General features: G+C 39.8%; 2 protein-coding genes and 1 non-coding gene across 6 annotated transcripts in view; 2 read left to right on the top strand and 1 right to left on the bottom strand.

Moving 5' to 3' along the window:
- Positions 1-348: 348 nt before the first annotated feature.
- Positions 349-420, bottom strand: Trnaq-cug. Its single transcript has one exon. It is a non-coding gene; the product is annotated as a tRNA-Gln (tRNA).
- Positions 421-650: 230 nt separating this feature from the next.
- LOC5503655 (osteopetrosis-associated transmembrane protein 1) lies at positions 651-9,147 on the top strand. Of its 2 annotated transcripts, XM_032371955.2 has the most exons (6): positions 651-1,052; positions 1,958-2,058; positions 2,420-2,626; positions 3,384-3,537; positions 4,072-4,138; positions 8,919-9,147. In XM_032371955.2, exons 1-5 carry the CDS (start codon positions 668-670, stop codon positions 4,110-4,112), a joined length of 888 nt encoding a protein of 295 aa, XP_032227846.2. In that variant the 5' UTR covers positions 651-667; the 3' UTR covers positions 4,113-4,138; positions 8,919-9,147. The 2 variants fall into 2 exon arrangements, with proteins under 2 accessions (XP_032227846.2, XP_032227847.2); XM_032371956.2 differs by lacking the exon at positions 4,072-4,138.
- An 8,937-nt stretch (positions 9,148-18,084) lies between these two features.
- LOC116610628 overlaps positions 18,085-23,382 on the top strand; it is a 28,872-nt gene continuing 23,574 nt past the window's right edge. For 2 of the 3 annotated variants that reach the window (XM_048722113.1, XM_048722111.1), the window contains exon 1: positions 18,085-18,252. The gene's annotated coding sequence lies outside the window, so the exon portion shown is untranslated. The remainder of the gene's footprint in view (positions 18,253-23,382) is intronic. The other variant, XM_032371351.2, reaches the window with a different exon arrangement.

Here is a 23,382-nt window from a genome sequence, read left to right as displayed (position 1 = left end):
GTGGGGAAGGGTGGTGGTCTTATTTTAGGCCGTTATGTATTCTAGTTTGCGGCATCTGGAAATGCACATAAAAGATCTTAGTGTTGACAGCCGGTTTGCTGAAAAATGAAACTTGGCTAACTAAGACCTTACGTTAGGTCAATGGCGCATTATAAAGGGTTGAGGGCGCATATTCTAGGCGCTATAAAACCTATAATTTTCTCGTTAAACCCGACAAAAATGTATGGCACTGATCACAAGAAAATAAAAAAATATATATTTTCCATTAAAAACATTTTATCGTGTTACTGCAGTACGTCTTGTGTTTACTATGATAACAAATGATAAAAAGAAAGAGAAAAAAAAGTTAGGTCCTACCGAGATTTGAACTCGGATCGCTGGATTCAGAGTCCAGAGTGCTAACCATTACACCATAGGACCTTCTCGTAAGACGAGGGAGAATAAATTGTATTTATATCCAGCGTGAATAGATCACAAATCTTTCTTGTCCTAATGTCTTTCGATATTTTTTCCAATGTCAGAAAAACATTTTTTTAATACTATCTTTAAAGGGAATGAAAATATTTCTTATGAACAGTAGCATAAAACCAAAATAGGCTAGCTTAGTTTGGGGCCCCTGTGCCCCATCAAGCAACGCCTAACATATTTCAACGTTTTGTCAAGTGGAATGCGTAGTGTCTTGACAAACATGGTGAAGTCTAGCATCCAGATTTTACTTTTAACATTCGCTTTACTTATTTGCTCTTTTTTCCATGTTTCTCTACAAAGCCACGATAGCGATGGACCCAAATTACCCGAGGAGTGCAAAGAAATGTTAGAAGGACTAGCTAGAAATGTTTCTCACTTCACCAAGTGTGCGGTGGAGCAGGCGACCCCGTTTCGCTTCTGTCGGCGTTGCAGACTTGAATTCCATGCTGTCTGTGAGACAAAAGCCAACATATACAACAAGGATTATGGCTGCGTAGATGTGCTTGTTTCCTCAGAGAAGTATCAAATTGTTAACAACGTCTACGCGTTTGCGATAAATTTATGGAGAGGCTCCAATTGCGAAAGTAAGTCACTCGGTTTTTAACCCGATCGATCATTCCCCTTTAATTCAGAATTAACTGGCTAATTGGTACATCGTACAAATAGTAATATTTGTGTTTAATATGAATCCAGTTGTTCTAAGTCGATTTGTTAGAATCTAGAATCTAGATGTTGTCTGTGCTCAACATTAGAAGATAGACGGAAGGACAGGCACTTTGAGACCTATGGGATAATGTCCGAGATGGGGGGTGGTGAATACTAGGAGGTTAATATGACTGGTAGTCTCCCTCGCAGCCAGTCGGGACTCGTTCTGGTAGGCGATGGTTGAGCCCTAGTAGCCTGGTTAGTGCCTTCTAGTGTGACAAGTCCAGAGGGAGACTACATGACTCGAGGGTCAGACAGACTGGAATGTCATGGCCAGTGGGCAGGAGGGGGAAGGTTGGGGGAAGGGGAAGAAGGAAGAGGGAGAAATGTTCCCTGACATCACTCTCTTTTTTTTAAACAAGTCGGGTGTTTAGTAGGTCCAAACTTGCTGGCAGTCCTCACATGTTTTGACACCTTCTCAACGCCGTTAAACAAAGACTACAGTGCCAGTGTAGCCACAACAAACATGGAATAAAAAGACTTTGAGAATATTGTATCAACCAATCCAAAATTCTTTTGCTAGCCATCAATGTAATTGCAAGACAATTAGATTGATGCAAAAGAGGTTACATGATTGCTTCACTCTTTTCACTTCTTAGCTTTCAATACTATTATCTTTCAATTCATTTTTGTTTTTACAAAGTTGAAGCAGGAACACATGAAGGTGAAGGCATGCTTGTACTAACTGTTATCAAAGATGAACCCTTTAACAGGTCTTCATTAGACTGTTGGTTAAAAAAATAGGTATGTCTTTTTTTCTCAACAATGTAAATCTTGTCTCCAGATTGTTATGATGATGAAGAATCATCTGAATTGAAAAGTGCTGTTGCTGATTACTTCAAGACCCAAGAGGCTGTCTATCACTGCTTTATCAATGAATCAAGAGTAAGTTTACCAAATAAATAGAAGGTTGATAAACTAGTGTAAGGTTATGAGGTTAACAAACCAGTCAAATATGAGGTTATAAACCACAAACCAAAGAAAAAAGATTGATGAACCAATCAAATGTTAGTTAATAAAACAATTAAACAGAAGGTTACTAAACCAATCAAATGTATGGTTATAAATAAAAAAAAGAGAATATATGTAATACAAATCAATGCATGTTTACTGTACCATCAAGGAGCTATGCTACGATAAAGAATTATGCTTATCATATTTATTAAGTCACCTTTAGATTAAATTCCTTTTTTTAGAAACTAAATGGCCTTTAAACTGACTTATTTCAAACTTGTTCTTTATCCAGATTCCTGCACCACACATGACAAACTCATCATCACATAATTCCTCTGTCACACCTCCAGCCAACAACAACATGACTATCGTCACCAATGTCTGTGCCAAGTGCCTTAATCAGTACATTGCTCTACAAAAAGCCTACAGGACAGTAGCGGGTGCCGGCGAGTATGGAGATCTTGTTGAGACATCTATCTGTGCCGATGTTGTATCTGCTGTAAGTGTTTATTTTAAAGTGCAACCTTCACATAAGGGACCTCCATTAGGCCTCTACTGATCTGTTTTTGTTTAAAACTGAAAATAACACGGTTTATTTGCAAGAAAACTAACAACCATGAAGTCTGATATGTTATTGACGATACTTGATTGAAAATATCTTGGTTACTCGCTTGAACTAGCTGATTGAAATAGATGCCTTGTCTGACTCCGTATTGTGCGGGGGAGTGAAATGGAGGCAGGATTGGCCTTCTATAATAACCCTCAATGGTGTCAAAGATTCTGTTGTACTATTGTGCTTGTAATGCCCTGATTAGTTCAGCTGAAATAAGCGAGGCTTTGTCCCACCTACTTGACAAGCTCTTTATACAATTTAAGCCTATGTATGAGGCTCTGAGAAAGGCTAACTTATACTGGAACTTTTTACAGTGTCCATGCCAAGGTTTAGAAATGGACCTAATAAAACCATATGAAACTATCTATAAATTCTCATATTGTGCTCTATTTGGTGTTCGCACAAACTGTTTACAAACATACTTTATGTGCTTATTTGAAAACCCATGTTAACCCCAAATCAGAGCTCCAACTGCTAGCTCCCCTGTGTGTTATGCAGTAATCAGATGTGTATGCAGTGACCAGAATTGTCCCATTTAAAAATATGTATATTCTTTGAACTTGCAATCATAGAAGAGTAAAGAAAAATGCATGACTGAATGAAAACTCCTCACTCCTCACATTTTGTTGCTGTGTATGTTCAGATGAATTTCACCCGTCAACGCTGGAGCCAAGAGTTCCAGTGTGTTCACTTCCACAAGGATTTGGTTTCGGTGGTAGCACTTACTGTGTTCTTCTGCTTTCTACCAATTATTTTCTACACTGCCGCTAGACTCAATGGAAATTCATTTGACAAAGGTTAGTGTTGTTTACATTGGATACAAGGGCAATGCACATGATTTTCCAATTCTCACTGGAATGAAAATACACGAGCAAGTGTAAGAAAATGCAGCTGCTTGAGTTCTCCTGCGCTGTTTTGGTGAAAATGGGGCAGGGATGGAGAATGGGGCAGGGATGGAGAATGGGGCAGGGATGGAGAATGGGGCAGGGATGGAGAATGGGGCAGGAATGGAGAATGGAGGAGGGATGGAGAATGGGGCAGGGATGGAGAATGGGGCAGGGATGGAGAATTTGTCTTCCTGTCATTGTCATCCGCCATTTTGTATTCCAGAGGTGAAAAGCATCCATTTTCATCTGTTAATTTTGGGGAGCTATTGGGATATTTTTTGTTTTATTTGGAAAATGACCCTGTCATTTCAAAACTTGGTTTTAAGATGGTTATTTCGAATATTCTCCAAATAAGATGCCAAAGAAAACAATTAACCAAGTTGTGGCTGACTAGATCTTTTTACAAGAAATACAGTAAAAAAAATATGTTTACAATCTTTGTAGCTCCCTCCGCAGGCAACGCTTATGCCCAGAAGTCAGCATAAAAACAAGGCTATTCGGGAATCCTGTGGTGAGTCGACGAGCGCTCAGCGCGAGGACCTGGGAACAAATAGCAAAGCCTCTATTTTTTTCTTTTGGTATTGCTCCCCCTTCTCCTATAGCAAAGGAATCTGTTCACCACAGGAAGCTCGCGTAGTTATTTTTATACACTCTCGGGTTTTCAAATTTTAGAGAAGCCTGCGGAGGAGACTAAATCTATGTTTACAATTGCCAACCTTACACACGCTTACTTCATTGCTAGTTTGTAGAAGATATATTGCCAACCCTACACACGCTTACTTCATTGCTAGTTTGTAGAAGATATATTGCCAACCCTACACACGCTTACTTCTTTGCCAATCCTACACACGCTTACTTCATTGCTACTTTGTAGAAGATATATTGCCAACCCTACACACGCTTACTTCATCGCCAATCCTACACACGCTTACTTCATTGCTAGTTTGTAGAAGATATATTGCCAACCCTACACACGCTTACTTCATTGCTGGTTTGTAGAAGATATATTGCCCATATTACACACGCTGACTTCATTGCTAGTTTGTAGAAGATATATTGCCCATATTACACACGCTGACTTCATTGCTAGTTTGTAGAAAATATATATTGCCAACCCTACACACGCTTACTTCATTGCTAGTTTGTAGAAGATATATTGCCAACCCTACACACGCTTACTTTATTGCTAGTTTGTAGAAGATATATTGCCAACCCTACACACGCTTACTTCATTGCTAGTTTGTAGAAGATATATTGCCAACCCTACGCACGCTTACTTCATTGCTAGTTTGTAGAAGATATATTGCCAACCCTACACACGCTTACTTCATTGCTAGTTTGTAGAAGATATATTGCCAACCCCACACACGCTTACTTCATTGCTAGTTCGTAGAAGATATATTGCCAACCCTACACACGCTTACTTTGTTGCTAGTTTGTAGAAGATATATTGCTAATCCTACACACGCTTACTTTATTGCTAGTTTGTAGAAGATATATTGCCAACCCTACGCACGCTTACTTCATTGCTAGTTTGTAGAAGATATATTGCCAACCCTACACACGCTTACTTTGTTGCTAGTTTGAGTAGAAGATATATTGCCAATCCTACACACGCTGACTTCATTGCTAGTTTGTTAGAAGATATATTGCCAATCCTACACACGCTTACTTCATTGCCAACCCTACACACGCTTACTTCATTGCTAGTTTGTAGAAGATATATTGCCAACCCTACACACGCTTACTTCATTGCTAGTTTGTAGAAGATATATTGCCAACCCTACACACGCTTACTTCATTGATAGTTTGTAAAAGATATATTGCCAACCCCACACACGCTTACTTCATTGCTAGTTTGTAGAAAATATATTGCCAACCCCACACACGCTTACTTCATTGCTAGTTTGTAGAAGATATATTGCCAACCCTACACACGCTGACACATTGCTAGTTTGTAAAAGATATATTGCCAACCCTACACACGCTTACTTCATTGCTAGTTTGTAGAAGATATATTGCCAACCCCACACACGCTTACTTCATTGCTAGTTTGTAGAAGATATATTGCCAACCCCACACACGCTTACTTCATTGCTAGTTTGTAGAAGATATATTGCCAACCCTACACACGCTTAATTCATTGCTAGTTTGTAGAAGATATATTGCCAACCCCACACACGCTTACTTCATTGCTAGTTTGTAGAAGATATATTGCCCATATTACACACGCTTAATTCATTGCTAGTTTGTAGAAGATATATATTGCCAACCCTACACACGCTTACTTCATTGCTAGTTTGTAGAAGATTTATTGCCAACCCTACACACGCTTACTTCATTGCTATTTTGTAGAAGATATATTGCCAACCCTACGCACGCTTACTTTATTGCTAGTTTGTAGAAGATATATTGCCAACCTTACACACGCTTACTTCATTGCTAGTTTGTAGAAGATATATTGCCAACCCTACACACGCTTACTTCATTGCTAGTTTGTAGAAGATATATTGCCAACCCTACACACGCTGACTTCATTGCTAGTTTGTAGAAGATATATTGCCAACCCTACGCACGCTTACTTCATTGCTAGTTTGTAGAAGATATATTGCCAACCCTACACACGCTTACTTCATTGCTAGTTTGTAGAAGATATATTGCCAACCCTACACACGCTGACACATTGCTAGTTTGTAGAAGATATATTGCCAACCCTACACACGCTTACTTCATTGCTAGTTTGTAGAAGATATATTGCCAACCCTACGCACGCTTACTTCATTGCTAGTTTGTAGAAGATATATTGCCAACCCTACACACGCTTACTTCATTGCTAGTTTGTAAAAGATATATTGCCAACCCTACACACGCTGACACATTGCTAGTTTGTAGAAGATATATTGCCAACCCTACACACGCTTACTTCATTGCTAGTTTGTAGAAGATATATTGCCAACCTTACACACGCTGACTTCATTGCTAGTTTGTAAAAGATATATTGCCAACCCTACACACGCTTACTTCATTGCTAGTTTGTAGAAGATATATTGCCAACCCTACGCACGCTTACTTTATTGCTAGTTTGTAGAAGATATATTGCCAACCTTACACACGCTTACTTCATTGCTAGTTTGTAGAAGATATATTGCCAACCCTACACACGCTTACTTCATTGCTAGTTTGTAGAAGATATATTGCCAACCCTACACACGCTGACTTCATTGCTAGTTTGTAGAAGATATATTGCCAACCCTACGCACGCTTACTTCATTGCTAGTTTGTAGAAGATATATTGCCAACCCTACACACGCTTACTTCATTGCTAGTTTGTAGAAGATATATTGCCAACCCTACACACGCTGACACATTGCTAGTTTGTAGAAGATATATTGCCAACCCTACACACGCTTACTTCATTGCTAGTTTGTAGAAGATATATTGCCAACCCTACGCACGCTTACTTCATTGCTAGTTTGTAGAAGATATATTGCCAACCCTACACACGCTTACTTCATTGCTAGTTTGTAAAAGATATATTGCCAACCCTACACACGCTGACACATTGCTAGTTTGTAGAAGATATATTGCCAACCCTACACACGCTTACTTCATTGCTAGTTTGTAGAAGATATATTGCCAACCTTACACACGCTGACTTCATTGCTAGTTTGTAAAAGATATATTGCCAACCCTACACACGCTTACTTCATTGCTAGTTTGTAGAAGATATATTGCCAATCCTACACACGCTAACTTCATTGCTAGTTTGTAAAAGATATATTGCCAACCTTACACACGCTTAATTCATTGCTAGTTTGTAGAAGATATATTGCCAACCCTATGCACGCTTACTTCATTGCTAGTTTGTAGAAGATATATTGCCAACCCTACACACGCTTACTTCATTGCTAGTTTGTAGAAGATATATTGCCAACCCTACACACGCTTACTTCTTTGCCAATCCTACACACGCTTACTTCATTGCTAGTTTGTAAAAGATATATTGCCAACCCTACACACGCTAACTTCATTGCTAGTTTGTAGAAGATTTATTGCCAACCCTACACACGCTTACTTCATTGCTATTTTGTAGAAGATATATTGCCAACCCTACACACGCTTACTTCATTGCTAGTTTGTAGAAGATATATTGCCAACCCTACACACGCTTACTTCATTGCTAGTTTGTAGAAGATATATTGCCAACCCTACACACGCTTACTTCATTGCTAGTTTGTAGAAGATATATTGCCAACCCTACACACGCTAACTTCATTGCTAGTTTGTAGAAGATTTATTGCCAACCCTACACACGCTTACTTCATTGCTATTTTGTAGAAGATATATTGCCAACCCTACACACGCTTACTTCATTGCTAGTTTGTAGAAGATATATTGACAACCCTACACACGCTTACTTCATTGCTAGTTTGTAGAAGATATATTGCCAACCCTACACACGCTTACTTCATTGCTAGTTTGTAGAAGATATATTGCCAATCCTACACACGCTGACTTCATTGCTAGTTTGTTAGAAGATATATTGCCAATCCTACACACGCTTACTTCATTGCTAGTTTGTAGAAGATATATTGCCAACCCTACACACGCTTACTTCATTGCCAACCCTACACACGCTTACTTCATTGCCAACCCTACACACGCTTACTTCATTGATAGTTTGTAAAAGATATATTGCCAACCCCACACACGCTTACTTCATTGCTAACCCTACACACGCTTACTTCATTGCCAACCCTACACACGCTTACTTCATTGCTAACCCCACACACGCTTACTTCATTGCTAACCCTACACACGCTTACTTCATTGCCAACCCTACACACGCTTACTTCATTGCCAACCCTACACACGCTTACTTCATTGATAGTTTGTAAAAGATATATTGCCAACCCCACACACGCTTACTTCATTGCTAGTTTGTAGAAAATATATTGCCAACCCCACACACGCTTACTTCATTGCTAGTTTGTAGAAGATATATTGCCAACCCTACACACGCTGACACATTGCTAGTTTGTAAAAGATATATTGCCAACCCTACACACGCTTACTTCATTGCTAGTTTGTAGAAGATATATTGACAACCCTACACACGCTTACTTCATTGCTAGTTTTTAGAAGATATATTGCCAACCCTACACACGCTTACTTCATTGCTAGTTTGTAGAAGATATATATGCAAGCTATTTACCAGGGCGCCATTACTGAAAATATATTGATGGAAACTCGAAGAGCTATTTTTTGTTGACCTGTTTTCTTACTTCCAGAAAACGTCCCAAGGATCAACTACGATTCGGAGTAAAAGCGCACAAGTTATTATGCAAGTTGATAACCGTATCAATTGTTTGAGGGCTGCTACTTTAATTTTACAAAATTAGAACAAAATATCAAACAGAAGAAAAGCAATTTGGAAAGTGCTGCTTTAAATTATTTGTATGAATCTGTAAATAAGCATGTATAATAGTATAAATTTTTCATTAAAGGTCATTTTGAATAGTTTTGTGGGTTCGTGTTAATAAGAGTTTTTACAAATTCGGTCATAACTCAACAATCACATGTTTTTAGTTCTCTTTGCGTGCACGAGTACCACAAATTTATCCACAGATTATAATTTTTGGTTTAACACAAATAAATCAATCTTATTCTTCATGGGCAGCATTTCAAATTTTAAAAATACAAAATTGATTGATTTTGGGCATTTTACGTATTCCCTTGGTCAAATAACGGGAAAAACATGGGTTAAGCATGGGTTTTGTTCGATTAGGAATATTATTTTGTTCTCTATCCCAAAGAGCTATATTTTTAAAATATATGATTTTTTTGGTCCGAATTCTGAAATATATTGGAGTTGTCAGTCGGGTTACTTGAATCGTTAGAAAGTGTGGTCGCGAAAGAACGGGATAAAAATTATTTAATTATTATCGTTATATTTGATTGAATCTGGACTTTCCACTTGCATGATACTGTTGTTTGGGTTTTATTTTGAATATTAAAATATATTGTCATTTTGGGAAATATTATTTTTCATATTTGAGGCTTTGGGGATAAAATAGGGCGGTTTTATTGTAGGATGCATTGAATTTCTAGCGATGAAACTGATATGTAATTCACCGATTTGCATGGTATAACTGCGTGTCCAGAAAATATGCTTTTTGGGAGGAGTTTCGCATGGGGATTCGTCTTGGAAAACGTTTGCGATGAAAGAAGGAATTCGACATATAACAAATTGGGTCATTCACTTCTCAATTTTCTTTCAAACTTTGAAAACTCCGTCTTGGTCTCCGATTGGAGGGATTTCGCCCAAAGAGTGTGGTCATTCTAATGTAAATGTTGACTTCAGGTGCAAAAGAATTGTTTGTCGCGCACGAGTGTAAGCAGGTCCCATAATTGCTTTTTTTTCCTCCTATCTCAGGCATATGTTTGACTAATAGAGATGACACGCGCACACTCTGTGACTTTTTGTCTTGGTTTGTCTATCTTAACACAGGTGTAAAATAACACGATTACATTATTCATGTTACATAGTCCAGCGTGTCATTTCTTTATGATAAATCCAAAATTTTAATTTCAAACCCACCATGTGTATGAAAGAGATCATGCCTCGATATTTTATAATTGCTGTGGTCATTGATTTGACTTTTGCAGATCTTGCTACAAATTATTTTTCACTTTGGTGTGTAACTTTTCAAAGTGGGTGCGTCTTGACTAAATTAGTGCCTTTTCATAAAACCTTATTGATATTGGCGTAGTCCGTGCCGTTATTATTATAGGACCTTGTTTTTATTGATAGCCATTCGAACATCTCATTTAACTACAGCTCGAAATGTAATCCTCTTAGAATACTGTTAGATTTCAACGAAAATGTCCATGTCCTATGTAATATGGATCATGTGTTATGTATGCTAAGTATATCCTTAGTTTTTTTTCTCGCTGCATAATTACTTTTACAGACCTTCTGTTGGCCACAGCTGATAACCAATTCTTCAAGTTATGGAAACCAATAGGGCTATCTCTCTGCTGATCTCAGAGTCATTGTATAGCTATGCCGGATAACATGTTCTACACGTGGTCTAAACAAAGATTATCGGGATTTTTTTATTTGCAATGTGTAATCGAAACAAATAATGGAACGTGAGCGTTTTGTATTCTATTGGTAGCAATTGTATTGTTGGTGTTATACCTTTATGAGAAAATATAAAACAGTGTTTCACTCTTTTCGTAAGAACGTTTTAATTTCAATTAGCCTTGTCAGCCTGAAATCTCTGACACTGAATTGATGGTATTGTAAAGAGGATTCTTACGCCGCTAGATGCCACTTTTCAAGGTTCTGATTTACAGAAAATTTAATCGATTAGTGAGTGGATGTTGCTGGCATAATCATGCGCGAGGCATTGATTAAGGATGGACATGTTCTCGTAAAATTCCTTACCTTTTAATGACATTCCAGGGCAAAACTATATGAAAAAGGTTTTTATGAGAGAAAAAGAACGCACGGCACCTAATGAAATACAACAGTTGTATAACACAGTGACACTTATGGCGACCCACCCCTAATAGAGTGTATTTCTTCACTGTTGATAAAAATAAGGAATTTTTTACTTTCAGAAAACCTCTCCTTTAAAGCTCTTCGTATAGAAAAGTACAAAATTTCACCATACCTTTCAGACTTGAAATTATACCCGTGCTCTTAATGGTAATTATTGTCTAGCTAATGACCATACTAATTTCCCAAGTTTCTTTAGAAGCTTTCTCTTTCAATGTCCTGAGGCAAATTTAGTTAGACAGGTGAAAATAATCCACCTGACCCCCTAAGATTTAGCAAGTCTAATTCCCCTTATCGGCAAACAACCGAGAAAAAGATATGTTTTTGTCGAGTCCTTTATTTGATTTTTCAAAGGGACCTATTAGAAGCACACAAAGGCGCTACTTTGTTCCTCTTGTGATGTCGACATGTTATTGTTTGTAGAGCTTCGGGTACCCTTTGTTTTCGGTTAAAAACAACGTGCTTTCACGTCTTGTTGGCCCGTGAGTTCTGCTATAAAAAGCTGTTCGCATGCTAGAGCAATTATTTCGCAACCCGAGGAAGCAACGACAGAGCTCGATCACTGAATGGAAAATTTCTTCTGGAAAGAAAACGCATAAAACCTGGAAAGCCTCAATATTGTTTCAAGAAGCTTTGCACTGTTTAAATTTACGGAAGTCGTGGCTAGATGAAAGAGAGGCATTGAAAAATTTTGAACAAGAGAAGACTCGACGTGCAGGAGCAAAGGAAAGTATTTTAGCACAAACTTTCAAAATATTATTTTGATAATGTCGACTGCGGCTTATAATACCTGGCAAATTTCGACGAGTAATTCCCGATTGGTTGCTCAGCAAAGAACAAATAATTCTGTGAACGCAATGAACTATTACCCGAAGAAAAACCTCGCCGGCTTCGCGAATGGCAAGAGACTGATAATTAAAGGGGAGCGTATTTTGAGCGCGTGTAACCTCAAAGCTTCTGTAAGAGACATTGATTCCGTCGATGAAGACATTCTTACAGGGTTATGCTACGCCATGGAGTTAGACAAACTTTACGAGCTGCCTGACTTGTGCGTTTTGACCGACACACTAGAAATTTGAGAAAGATGTAGGACTACTGGAGTGAACTCAAGGATTACGGTGTGTCATATGCGCTTGAGTCCATTTGAAGTACTCAATCGTCGTAATAATGGTCTAAGGCTGTCTCGATAGTGATGAAAAGCAATATAGTTAATTCGAACTAAAGAATCGAGGCAAACATTTAGTCCCCCCTTAGCTTCAAAAGCAACAAGCAGAAATAAATAAATACAAAAAAGAATGTAATATGTTATAAAATCTATCCATAAGAAACATTTCTCCTCTATGATGGTTGATCTTACTTAAGCCGTATTACGAGATTTGTATATATTAGCTTTATTTGAATAAAGAAGTGCGATTGAATGAATGAGCTCTTCCGCTAGCACATGTCGGCATTGTATGGACGATATTCCCATTGTTTTTAAGACAATAGCAACGGAGTGTTGACAATAGCAAAGCATGGATTCCGTGAACCTCTTTGTACTGCAGCTGTAATTTTAAGACCCGCAAGCTTTTATCCTAAGCACAGCTGGTTGATATATATTATTCGAGAGACCTGTTGAGACAAGAAAAATAACATTCCTAGATCATTTTTCGGTTTGGTTATTTCGATGTGCGTTTTACCTGATCAAATGAAATGAAAAATGAAAATAATGAAATGTAAAAAGAAATACAATTAAATCCCGGGAGAGAAAAACTTTATCGGAAATGTTATCGTTATCATTTAAAGCTCAAAGTCCTTTAATTTCTTGTTTCATTTTGCGCGAAGAATGATCAGATAATTATTTAACATAAAACCAAACAAAACACTCACGGAGGACGATATAATTGTTTAGGGAAATTTTCATCAAACATGAAGAAAATTGTAAAAAAAAGTCTCAGTTTCGCGTAAGTGTGTTTCGTAAAAGTGTTCGTTGTGTCTGCCAGGGGGACCCTGTGGAGAGCTTCGCCGCGCCTCCCAGCGCATTTTCGTTTTTTTTTTTTTTTTATAATGCGAGAGGCTGGGTCTCGGGAAGTGTGCTAAGTGGGACACGCGAAGTGAACCATGTGAACAGGCCGCGGCTTGTGATGGCTGTACCTGGCCTCGGATGGAAATTATGCGGGGTGGGGCACTGTGCATCGCGTACAAGGTAAGACTATCAACCAGCCTTGCCTCCTATTCACCATAGACTACAGACTTATATACACATATACATGGACCTACGCTTTACATACACGAGAATATCTGTGTACGGCACGCAGACCAGATAGTTGATAACGTACGCTTTATATACACGGGAGTCTCTGTGTACGGCACGCTGACCAGATAGTGGATAACGTACGCTTTATATACACGGGAGTCTCCGTGTGAGGCACGCAGACCAGATAGTGGATAACGTACGCGTTATATACACGGGAGTCTCTGTGTACGGCACGCATACCAGATAGTGGATAACGTACGCGTTATATACACGGGAGTCTCTGTGTACGGCACGCAGACCAGATAGTGGATAATGTACGCGTTATATACACGGGAGTCTCTGTGTGAGGCACGCAGACCAGATAGTGGATAACGTACGCTTTATATACACGGGAGTCTCCGTGTACGGCACGCAGACCACTACCAGAGTCCGCAGGCTCCCGCTCGACAACGCCTTCGGGTTACAGGAGCGCACCACGTGCTAACAGTGAGTCACGTGCTCGACATGAGGTGCTCCGTGTGTGATACGAAGTTACTGCTACAGGGACAGGCCGAATGCCATCCTCAGAGTCTCATCCCCAGACTCTCATCCCCAGACTCTCATCCCCAGACTCTCATCCCCAGACTCTTGATGGGCTTGGTGATACACCAGGCCACTCAGACTCTTGATGGTGATACACCAGGCCACTCAGACTCTTGATAGCCGTTTTGACGCTCTCGGAGATGTCGATATTCTAACGCTGAGGGACCGCGGCTTTCTGGCTGTTTGGTTGCTTTTTTCCTTTGCCCACAATATATATATATATTATAATGCCCTACTAGAATTTGGTCCAAACGCGCTAAGCTTTAATACGGTTTGGGATGGGCCTTGTATGGCTTATAGCTTGCAGGTCGGACACGCATACGACTAGGACCCCGAGACACTCGTCTGCGGGACTCGTGTACTATTCCGCAAACTCTATCGTTACCCACGAATACGGACCAAACCTAAAGCATCTTGTCAATAGTGCGCAATTCCAAAACCAGTCCGAGACCCCGCTAGAACGTTACTAAGGGTGACTGGGACTTCGGCACACTTTGCTCTTGGGCAAGCCAGACTCCACGTACTGTCCCCCGTTTGGTACTCCACGCTATAGGAACTACCCGTACCATCCCGACGTCCCGCGTTAGAGGAGACCCGTAACCGAATCTTTTCGCTCGACAACACCAGATGTTTACAACATCTAAACGGATATACCTAACGGAGCTGTCCAGCTATACGAAATAAGCGCGGCCACGTGAACGATAGGCCTTTCCAGATTGTGCTCGGCACTATTTTAGCGCAATTCGGGTTTGGAGCACTATTTTGATCAGAGAGCACTTAACAAGTCAACTTCTAGCTTTTTTAACCCAAGTTACTAGGTTTTGTTGTCTTATATAGACATTTCTAGTTTCCTTAACTACAAATAATATTACGTCATGTCGTTGCCCTAATATGGCGGATGCCCATATTAGGTAGTCCTGCACAGACCCGCAAAGAATGACTCTGTCTTGTCGTCTCTTTTGCCTTTCTAGAGGACGCCAGCATTCGGCCTACGTAAAGCTCAACAGGAGACGGTACCTAACATCAGTAAATTAATATCGCATTCACGGTACCTAACATCAGTAAATTAATATCGCATTCACGGTTCCTAACATCAGTAAATTAATATCGCATTCACGGGAGGATTGGTGACGTAGGCTACTCGTATAATTTCCCCTCGTACGCTTTCTCTGGAAACAGCTGGGTCACGTAGGACCAGAAAGGCGTGGAAGTAGCGGTAAATCGGTTATATTCGGGGCCTCCGCTCTTTACTTCGGTTCCCCTGTATCGAGTGCGGGCATAACCGTCGCTGAGGCATGCGTTCCTTTGAGCATTTGGTTTTCGAAACAGTGCGTGACACAGTGCGTGACACAGTTTTACTCTCTCTCTAAGGCTTTGCTTTCCCTATAGACGACTAGTCTAAAGAAAGGGTCGATAGAGAAGTGGTCGCGTAGGGTCTCTCGCGATTTCAGTCTCGAGCTTCCTGTTGTTTTCCCAAAGGTGGGAAAATTTAGCAGTACCAGTAGGCAACGCGGGCTTAGTTGCTTTTTCACAAAGATGGGAAAATTTCGCAGTCCCGTAGAAAACGAGATAAATTAGTACTATTACCTTTGTGAATAAAGGCACATAAAGAAGACCACACCACATCGTGTTCGTGTCTTGCTTCCCACCCGTTACCCCACAAAGGGGGCTGCCACCCCGCGACCGTGATGCCCCCCACCCCCCTCTACTCCTTCCTTACCACTCCCCCATGAGGCCCAAATGATACACCCCGGCATTGGAAGCCCAAGTAAACTTCCGAAATTGGCTGGGATTCGCGGCGACGCTCTTCACTTTCTCGGAACCTGTTGCCCGCGTTTCTATCGCGGGTCCCTGCCCCCACTTAGCACACCCCACGAGACCCAACCCCTCGCATTAGTAAAACCCCCCGAAAATGGGCTGAGAGGCGCGGCAAAGCTTTCTACCTTCTCGACGGTTCTCGCCCTGCTACCCCTGGCAAACACAACGGGCATCTTCTCCGCCTTCCTTACGCGAAACCGCTTTGTCATCGACCTGTGCCCGTAAAGTATATATAAGTTAGTTTCTTCAGAAAAGTCTTCCATGTGGGTTGAGCGTGCCCATGCGCCTTCGCCACAGACGCGCACCAAGCACTTCTGCATCACACGAGACACAGCACTTGGTGAAGATATTTGTAAGGGTCTAACAGGCCTGCATCATGTGTTCATCGGACATGATTTGGAGAATTTTGACAATTAAAGGTAGGGTTAAAGATGTTTCCAAGACTATTATATAACATCGCAAGGTAAAATTTACCGGGTTCCCAAACGTAATCGCTTTTTTTTTTCAAAGAGATACATAATAATGGTTACCATAGCAACCGCACCAAACCATAGACAGTAAGCAGTTGTTTAATTTCATACCATGTGGTGGCAGCAATAGAAATAAACTTTAAATCAATGTTAGTCAAGGAATTAATTCATAATGGCAGCAGCATAATTTACAAAGGGGTAATGACGATATTTTATCACGTGATTACAGTATCAAAGCTATAATCTATTCACACCATAAATTGCCAATTTCGGCGATAAAGATGGTTTTACATAGACTCATTGGTTGTCATTGAAACAGGGCATAGGAATCACCGTACAATAGTCGTATAACTTCACGCCATAGTAATGACCGAAATAGACCCAAAACAATTGTTTTAAAACGTCTTTTTCTGTGATTTTTTGTATACATAGTCCACAGGTAGCCCAACAAGCTCTTTATTTGTCCCTATTTTTATTTACGGTAAACATAGGGCAAGAAACAACCGTCGAAATTGCCCCGTCTCCGCGAGCCCAAAAAGGTGTCCCTTCCGTGGGAGTAGTCTGCTCTAAGCTCGAAAAGGTTTTTGCGTGGTCGTTTTTCCCAAACGCGGTCACTTCCATATTAGAAAAGTAATATATCCCTTATTTGGAAAAACAGCATAACTCTTACCATTTTTAAGGTTGTCGTACCGCTAGGGTGCTTCGTGAACTGTATGACTTGTAATCAGAAGAGAAAAACAGTGAGTGTGACCATCTTTAGTCAATGGTGAAAGTCTTTGAAAAGAAACTAAAATTCCTCGGTACCAGACTCCCAAAACGACAACGTTTTCTTCATATGCAAAAAACGTGCCCTTAACATCAAAATCAGGGCAAAAAAAAAAAAAAAACATCACACATATCTCCGGGCAGAAAAAAAACTAGTCAGGGACCTTTTTTACCCATACCAAATCTACGCAGCCACATGTACACGGGATGTTTTTGCGCTCGCGGGGACAAGGCAATTTAGACGGTTGCCAAATTCATTGTAGTCAAGCCTATTACGACAAAAAGACGAATATTCTGCCGGATTACTCTGCAATGGAAAATCGTGTGGCACTGAGGTTTGGGCTGGTTGGATTCCAACTATTTGTGAGGATGTTACCGTGATGTGAGCGCGATTAAGCGGGAGTAATTGTGTTTTTGAGGACGGAACGTGAAATATGTCCAAAATTACTTGCCTACCTTTCACTTCGTTCTGGTAAGAGTTCAAATCGTGAATCTTGAATCTTGAAAAAGGCGGTTTTAATACGGCCAGATCTACGGTAATTTAAAATTTCCCTAGCAACCTAACTTCCGAACACCCTTATGTATGTCAGATAACAAACTGTGAGCTTGGGATACCTGTGGTCAATCAAGGCTTTCATTGATTTGAGATTCGCTAGCCTGATTTTCAGCCGGTGCCTGGGTCCTACGTTTCACTCCCCTTTGGGGCTTTATGGGGAGTGAAACGTAGGACCCAGGCCCCGGCTGAAAAGTGGAGTGAAACGTAGGACCCAGGCCCCGGCTGAAATTCAGGCTAGAGAGACAGTGCTGAATAACGTATGCGCATGCGCGTGCTCTGGCGAAAACAAGCACAATCGTAGTGTTGAAACATTCGAGAAAAGGTACGAAAGGCTGACTTCAGTCACTAATTTGACTAACTGTACAGCATTAAAACCATACTGTACAAAAGATGACAGATTTGTGTGATAATGAGGGAGTCATAAAGAAAATTATAGCCTTAGGTTTGGTTTAAATTTCTTAGCATTCGTCAAAATGTGACAGTTCGCCGGTAAAAAGCCGCCATTTCAAAACAAAAAGGCTGGTTTAACCGCGCGGTACTGGAACTAGTCTTGCGTTTTTCAGCACTGGCGGCTAGAGATTCGTTTAAGAAGACGGAGTTGTCACAAGTCCCTGGAGAACAGAAGTAACAGGTATTTATCTCGCATATTTCCACACTTTTTAACTATTAACTGTTCCTTTATTTGTAAGGGGGCTTAATAAGTCTATTTATTTGTCTTCAGCGTAATAAAGCTGGAGAGGTGACATGAAATGAGTATCACTTCCGCTTTCGATTCGATTCCTAGAAATTCGAAAGGTTTTTTACGCGAAGTTTGCCAAAATATTGAATTTCGAGGGGGCCAAAGCGAATTAATTCTGCAGCTTCTATAGCGTCCATCCAGACAGAGTGTGTTACCTTTTTCCTTGTATTGGGTGAGACTCAACAGCGTAACTCGCGAAATATTCGCGAGTTAAAAGCTTAGAATTTCATCCAGTCCACTTGGAAACACAACAACCAAGTACAAATATTATTGAGATTTTCAATATTTTATTTCATAGCTAGAATGAACTGTTTAACTCCATGTGTTTACCACAAACTAAGAGTCACAAGTCACACATAACGTGGTCACACACAGGCACTCGACTGTTTCTTTTCGCGTTGCATTTGTGATAAATCTTCAGTAGCGCGTATTCGTGGTAGGTTTCTCTGGAATCTGATATTGAGAAGAGTCAGACAATAATTTAGTAGCCAATGAATTTTGGTTATAGATATTACTCCTTATTACTCCACGTTTTGATAACTTTTTGTGACGTCGGCATTTACTCCACTATTTTTAGTCGCCTTTTTGAGATTTTAACTCGGGAATGCGAAGCATGTGTTATGAAGGAATTGTTAATCTATGCAAAAGTCGTTTCAAACACGTCAGATATTTACTTTCACTTTCAATTCGACATTTCACATATCTGCTTTACGTGGATCTCTTCATTGTTTGACTAAGCATGCGTAGTTACTGTTTAGCAAAACAGGTTTTATATTTGCCAGGCTAAAATAACAGTTTAATGATTATCTTTATCCTTAATCTTACCCCTGTTACATTATTTAATTTTGCATATAACTATAGTCAATCTTTTCCTTTTATCCTGCTCTTGCTATTTCTATCGAAGGAATCTATTCTAAGTAATTTATTATTTCATCGTTGATTTTCTTCCCAAAGTCAACACCCGATCTTCTATTCTTACATCATCCTTAAAACCAGTTTGACCAGTTTATTAATGAGATTAGTATAAATTGAGCAGCATAGTAACTAGCTCTAGGAATGTACTGTAACTGTTGCGAGGACACTACACGTCAGTGCTCTAGGTTGGTTTTGTCAGGACTCTCTAAAGTTGGCTTCGTCAACTTTCCGGGAAAGAGATGTCCCTTCTCTACCTTCCGAAAGTACTTGCCTTCTTACAGCCAACCTTCCGCTAGCCAGTGGTAGCTCTACCATTTGTAAACACTCAAGCGGTGCAATAAAGAACAAAGAAGACGGCCAACCCTTGCTCAGCGTGTACGATCCCCGGCTACCCCCAATACCATAAAAGAACCACACCCAAAAACCTCGTAACACATGTACGAGTTAATGTGGGGACTCCGATGTCACTCCATCATTGGATCACTAATCCGTAAACTTTTTATGGTCTTTCTGTGCTTTTGCAAACACAGCAATCCTTAGGTCATCCTGTAAACTTCCGGTGTTCAACTTTTACCGGTTAAAGCTTTGTACTATAAAATTGCTTAGGCATCGACCTGTGACCGCTACGGTCATTTGTTTGTATAGCCGTAAAATAAATATAAGCTAGTATTTTCAGAAAAGTCTTCCATGTGGGTTCTACGGTTCAGTCCAGTTCAAGTTGTTATTTTGCAAACAAAACAAGTAAAATGCTAACAAAGCTTTAAATTCTCTTTCTTTTAGTACTTGCCGATTCGTGTCTCTTGGTTTTCAGGGGTGTAGCCAAGGGGGTGGCCCAGGGGGAACGCCTCCCCCCCCCCCCCTTCTATCAGCTAAAAATACAGTAAATGTATGAGACATTATCTAAAATACAGAAGAAAATGCCTTGAAAGGGCCTTTTGCCCCCCCCCCCCTGTTAAAAATCCTGGCTACGCCGCTGGTTTTCGCGTTGTTTGTTCGAATTTGTGCTGAAAGAGCGACTAGTAAAACTGCGACTTTTAAGTTCGAGAAACATAAGGTAAATGATCTGTTAGCTGGGTCCCTGGTCGCAGGGTAAAAAGAAAATAAAAACTCTGTTCAATGGACAGAATAGAAGAGGATAGATCTCCACAAATTACTTTTTCACAATTCCTCCCAATCAACTAAACTAAATATCAAACAAAACTCGTACAAACATATGGCCCCCGCTTCTTCATCGAATAACGATTTTGCGCTTTTCTAGAATGTTAATAGCATATAAAACACATTGTATGACAGTAGCGTGATCAATTATTGCGGGTATTGTATTTTGTTTCCAGAAAGAATATGCTGAAATTTTCATGCTAGCAAAAAGCTTTTCGATCATTACGATACCCATAGTAATAAAAATAATTTTAGTTACTACTTTGCTCAGTAATGGCACGTTAGTCTAGCAGTGCGAACATTGGTCTATGACCCCAGCTTCCCGGGTTCGATTCCTACTGAGGGCGCTGAATCTTTTTGTTTATTTTTTATGATAACAATTAAGTATACTGTTCTTGGTGTGTCATGACATCGAAAAGAAAAAAAAAATTAGGAAAAAAGGTATAAGGACATTTTTATGCATCTTGGATGTGTTCATGCTTTGTTCAGTATCCAATATATCTTTTATGCACACAAAAAAATAACTAGGAAAATAAATTTGCATTCACGAGTTAGCTCACAGAGCCTTTGATTGGACTTTAAATGGGGGGAGGGTCCAAATTTTTGAACCGGAAAAAATTAACTTGACAGCTCTCCCCCGATAAATAATGACCTTTCCATAAGATGAGCTATAGCTATAATTGGCCTAAAAATGGATTGTAGAAATGCTTATCATTTTTAAAGTGCTTAGCTCAATTTAACAAAAGAAAGATACCTCCCCGATTATTTTGAGTTTTTTTTATTGCACCTACTCAGCAGTATCCAATCTGCTGAGTATCTCTTATCCCTCGTTGCTGCTAGCACAAATTGATGATTGCTTCAATTTTTTCTCATAAACTAGACCCTGCACGCAGGGTTGACTGGGATACCTGAGGGCTTTCATGAACATATGAGGGATTGCAATTTGTTTAAATGTGTGTTACACTGTGTTGTAACATGTTTGACCCAAAAATGATTTTAAAAAAGATTTTTATTATTAAAGCAATGTTAACACTGATTGGGGAAAGCAATGTTAGAAACACCAGCTTTCCAGGTAGGGGAGGGGACCCCATAAGTAAATGGATCAAATTGACAGTTAGGCCAAAATGAGCCATTATTATGAACAGAGTAATCGTCAAACCTCATTGAGATTACCTCTAGTTCATTCCTTAGGACTTCACAATTAGACCATAAGGTCTTGAAAAACTCTATATCTGACTACAGTAGTCTGGACTAATGAATCACCAAAGCTCCCTTATATGCTGTCCTTTCTGTAACTAAATTGATTCTAAAATTGTTTACAGTGCTATTCTGGGTCTGTATGACCTATAACTAATTTGTTTGGCTTCGGGGTGAAAAGACTTCTAAAAAGCTGTCAACAATCGGGCGGAGGCGTGGTCATTTTCATGACGAATTTTTCCGTGAAACTCCCACAATGCTTTGCAATGTGTGACGGCAGCAAGATGATTCCAGAAGCCTTCACGGAGAGGCCATTATGTTTTGATGCCACGGAAATGGACCTTGAGGATTAGAATAACATTATCTATTTGTGTCTTAGGCTGTGTTTGCTGATCTCTTTCCCTTATGTGGTATTTTGAGCATTTAGTTCACTGGGTTAATTCTGCTGTTTTCCCTTGTTTGATTTGAGATTTCTCTAAGAACCTGAACTATTATTTAGCCAAAGAGTAGTTGCTATCACCTTGGTTGGATGCATACCTTCAAAAGAACATTTATCCCTTAGACTGATGCCAGAGTATCTTCATCTTGTTGTGTTTATTTTTTATTTATGAATTTTTTTGGGTTGTGCGTACTTCTCCGGGCCGGCACAGGTGATAATAGGTTCAAATGCTTGTATTAAATTCAACGAAGTGTGATAAAAGCAACTAAATAAAAAACACTCGTCACAACAAGAAAATGAATGTTCAAATTTCCTTTCATTTGTAACTCGTCGCAAACAATCCATTTATTTAAGGGATGGGCACACTATGTTTTCAAAAATGTCTCTAATTTGATATTGAATGATTTTACATTGATGCTAGAAAAGTACATTGATGCTAGAAAAGTAGTGAAAACATTTTTAGTTTTTTTTTTTTTTTTGCGTCCAGGGTTTGATCTTGGTTTCTAAGTACGTTAGATATATTTAATCTGTGAATTAGTTAAATTCGGTTATAACTTATTCCAAGGAGTGCGAGCGATAAAACGGACTCCGAGAACAGTGCTATTACTGTAGTTTTCAAGTCATCCAGCTCAACAAGTCACAAGAAATATCCAATATCTTAGCTTACCTTATTCCTAGAAAGTAATACTTTCTCCCTGTTTTTCTTTTTTCGGCAAAAAAACAAAGCGCGTTAAGGAAATATGCTCATCAAACGAATATTCGCTTGCTTTGTGCTTTAGTTTGTATTTATAGCCGGATTCGTGGTTCCGCGACCGCGAGAAATTCAAATCCATTTCTCGTCTGGGAATAGCGCGTAGGCAATCATACCACGTGACCAATCCCTTGCTGTGTTTATCGGGAATAATGGATAAGTAGGACGATTAAATATAAAAAAAACACACAAGTTCTAGTGCGTGCGAGATGGTCTGCGCGTACTTTCAAACCATGGATACTCCCACTTCTAGATCGAGGCCGCTTGGCGCCAGGGTGGTGATTGCACGCGTAGACCATCCCCCGTGTGCGCGCACTGAAACTTGTGATTGTTTAAATTTACTTGTCATAATTATCTGTTATTCCTGATGAAGGCTGCATTCCGACACAAGTGATTCTGTAGTTCCAGAAAATATCCATAAACCCCCATGGAGGGGATTGGAAAGGGGAAGGGGAGAGGGGGAGGGGGGGTAAAATGCACTTTTTCCTTAACAGTTACTGTATTAATTTCTTTCCAGGAGTTGGAAATTCCAGAGGGGTGGGGGAATACCTCCGACCACCTT

The sequence above is a fragment of the Nematostella vectensis genome, chromosome 14 (genome assembly GCF_932526225.1).
Source record: "Nematostella vectensis chromosome 14, jaNemVect1.1, whole genome shotgun sequence".
In the NCBI taxonomy this organism is placed as follows: domain Eukaryota; kingdom Metazoa; phylum Cnidaria; class Anthozoa; order Actiniaria; family Edwardsiidae; genus Nematostella; species Nematostella vectensis.
Note: the sequence above shows the minus strand (reverse complement) of the source record. Positions and strands in the feature narration are given on the sequence as shown.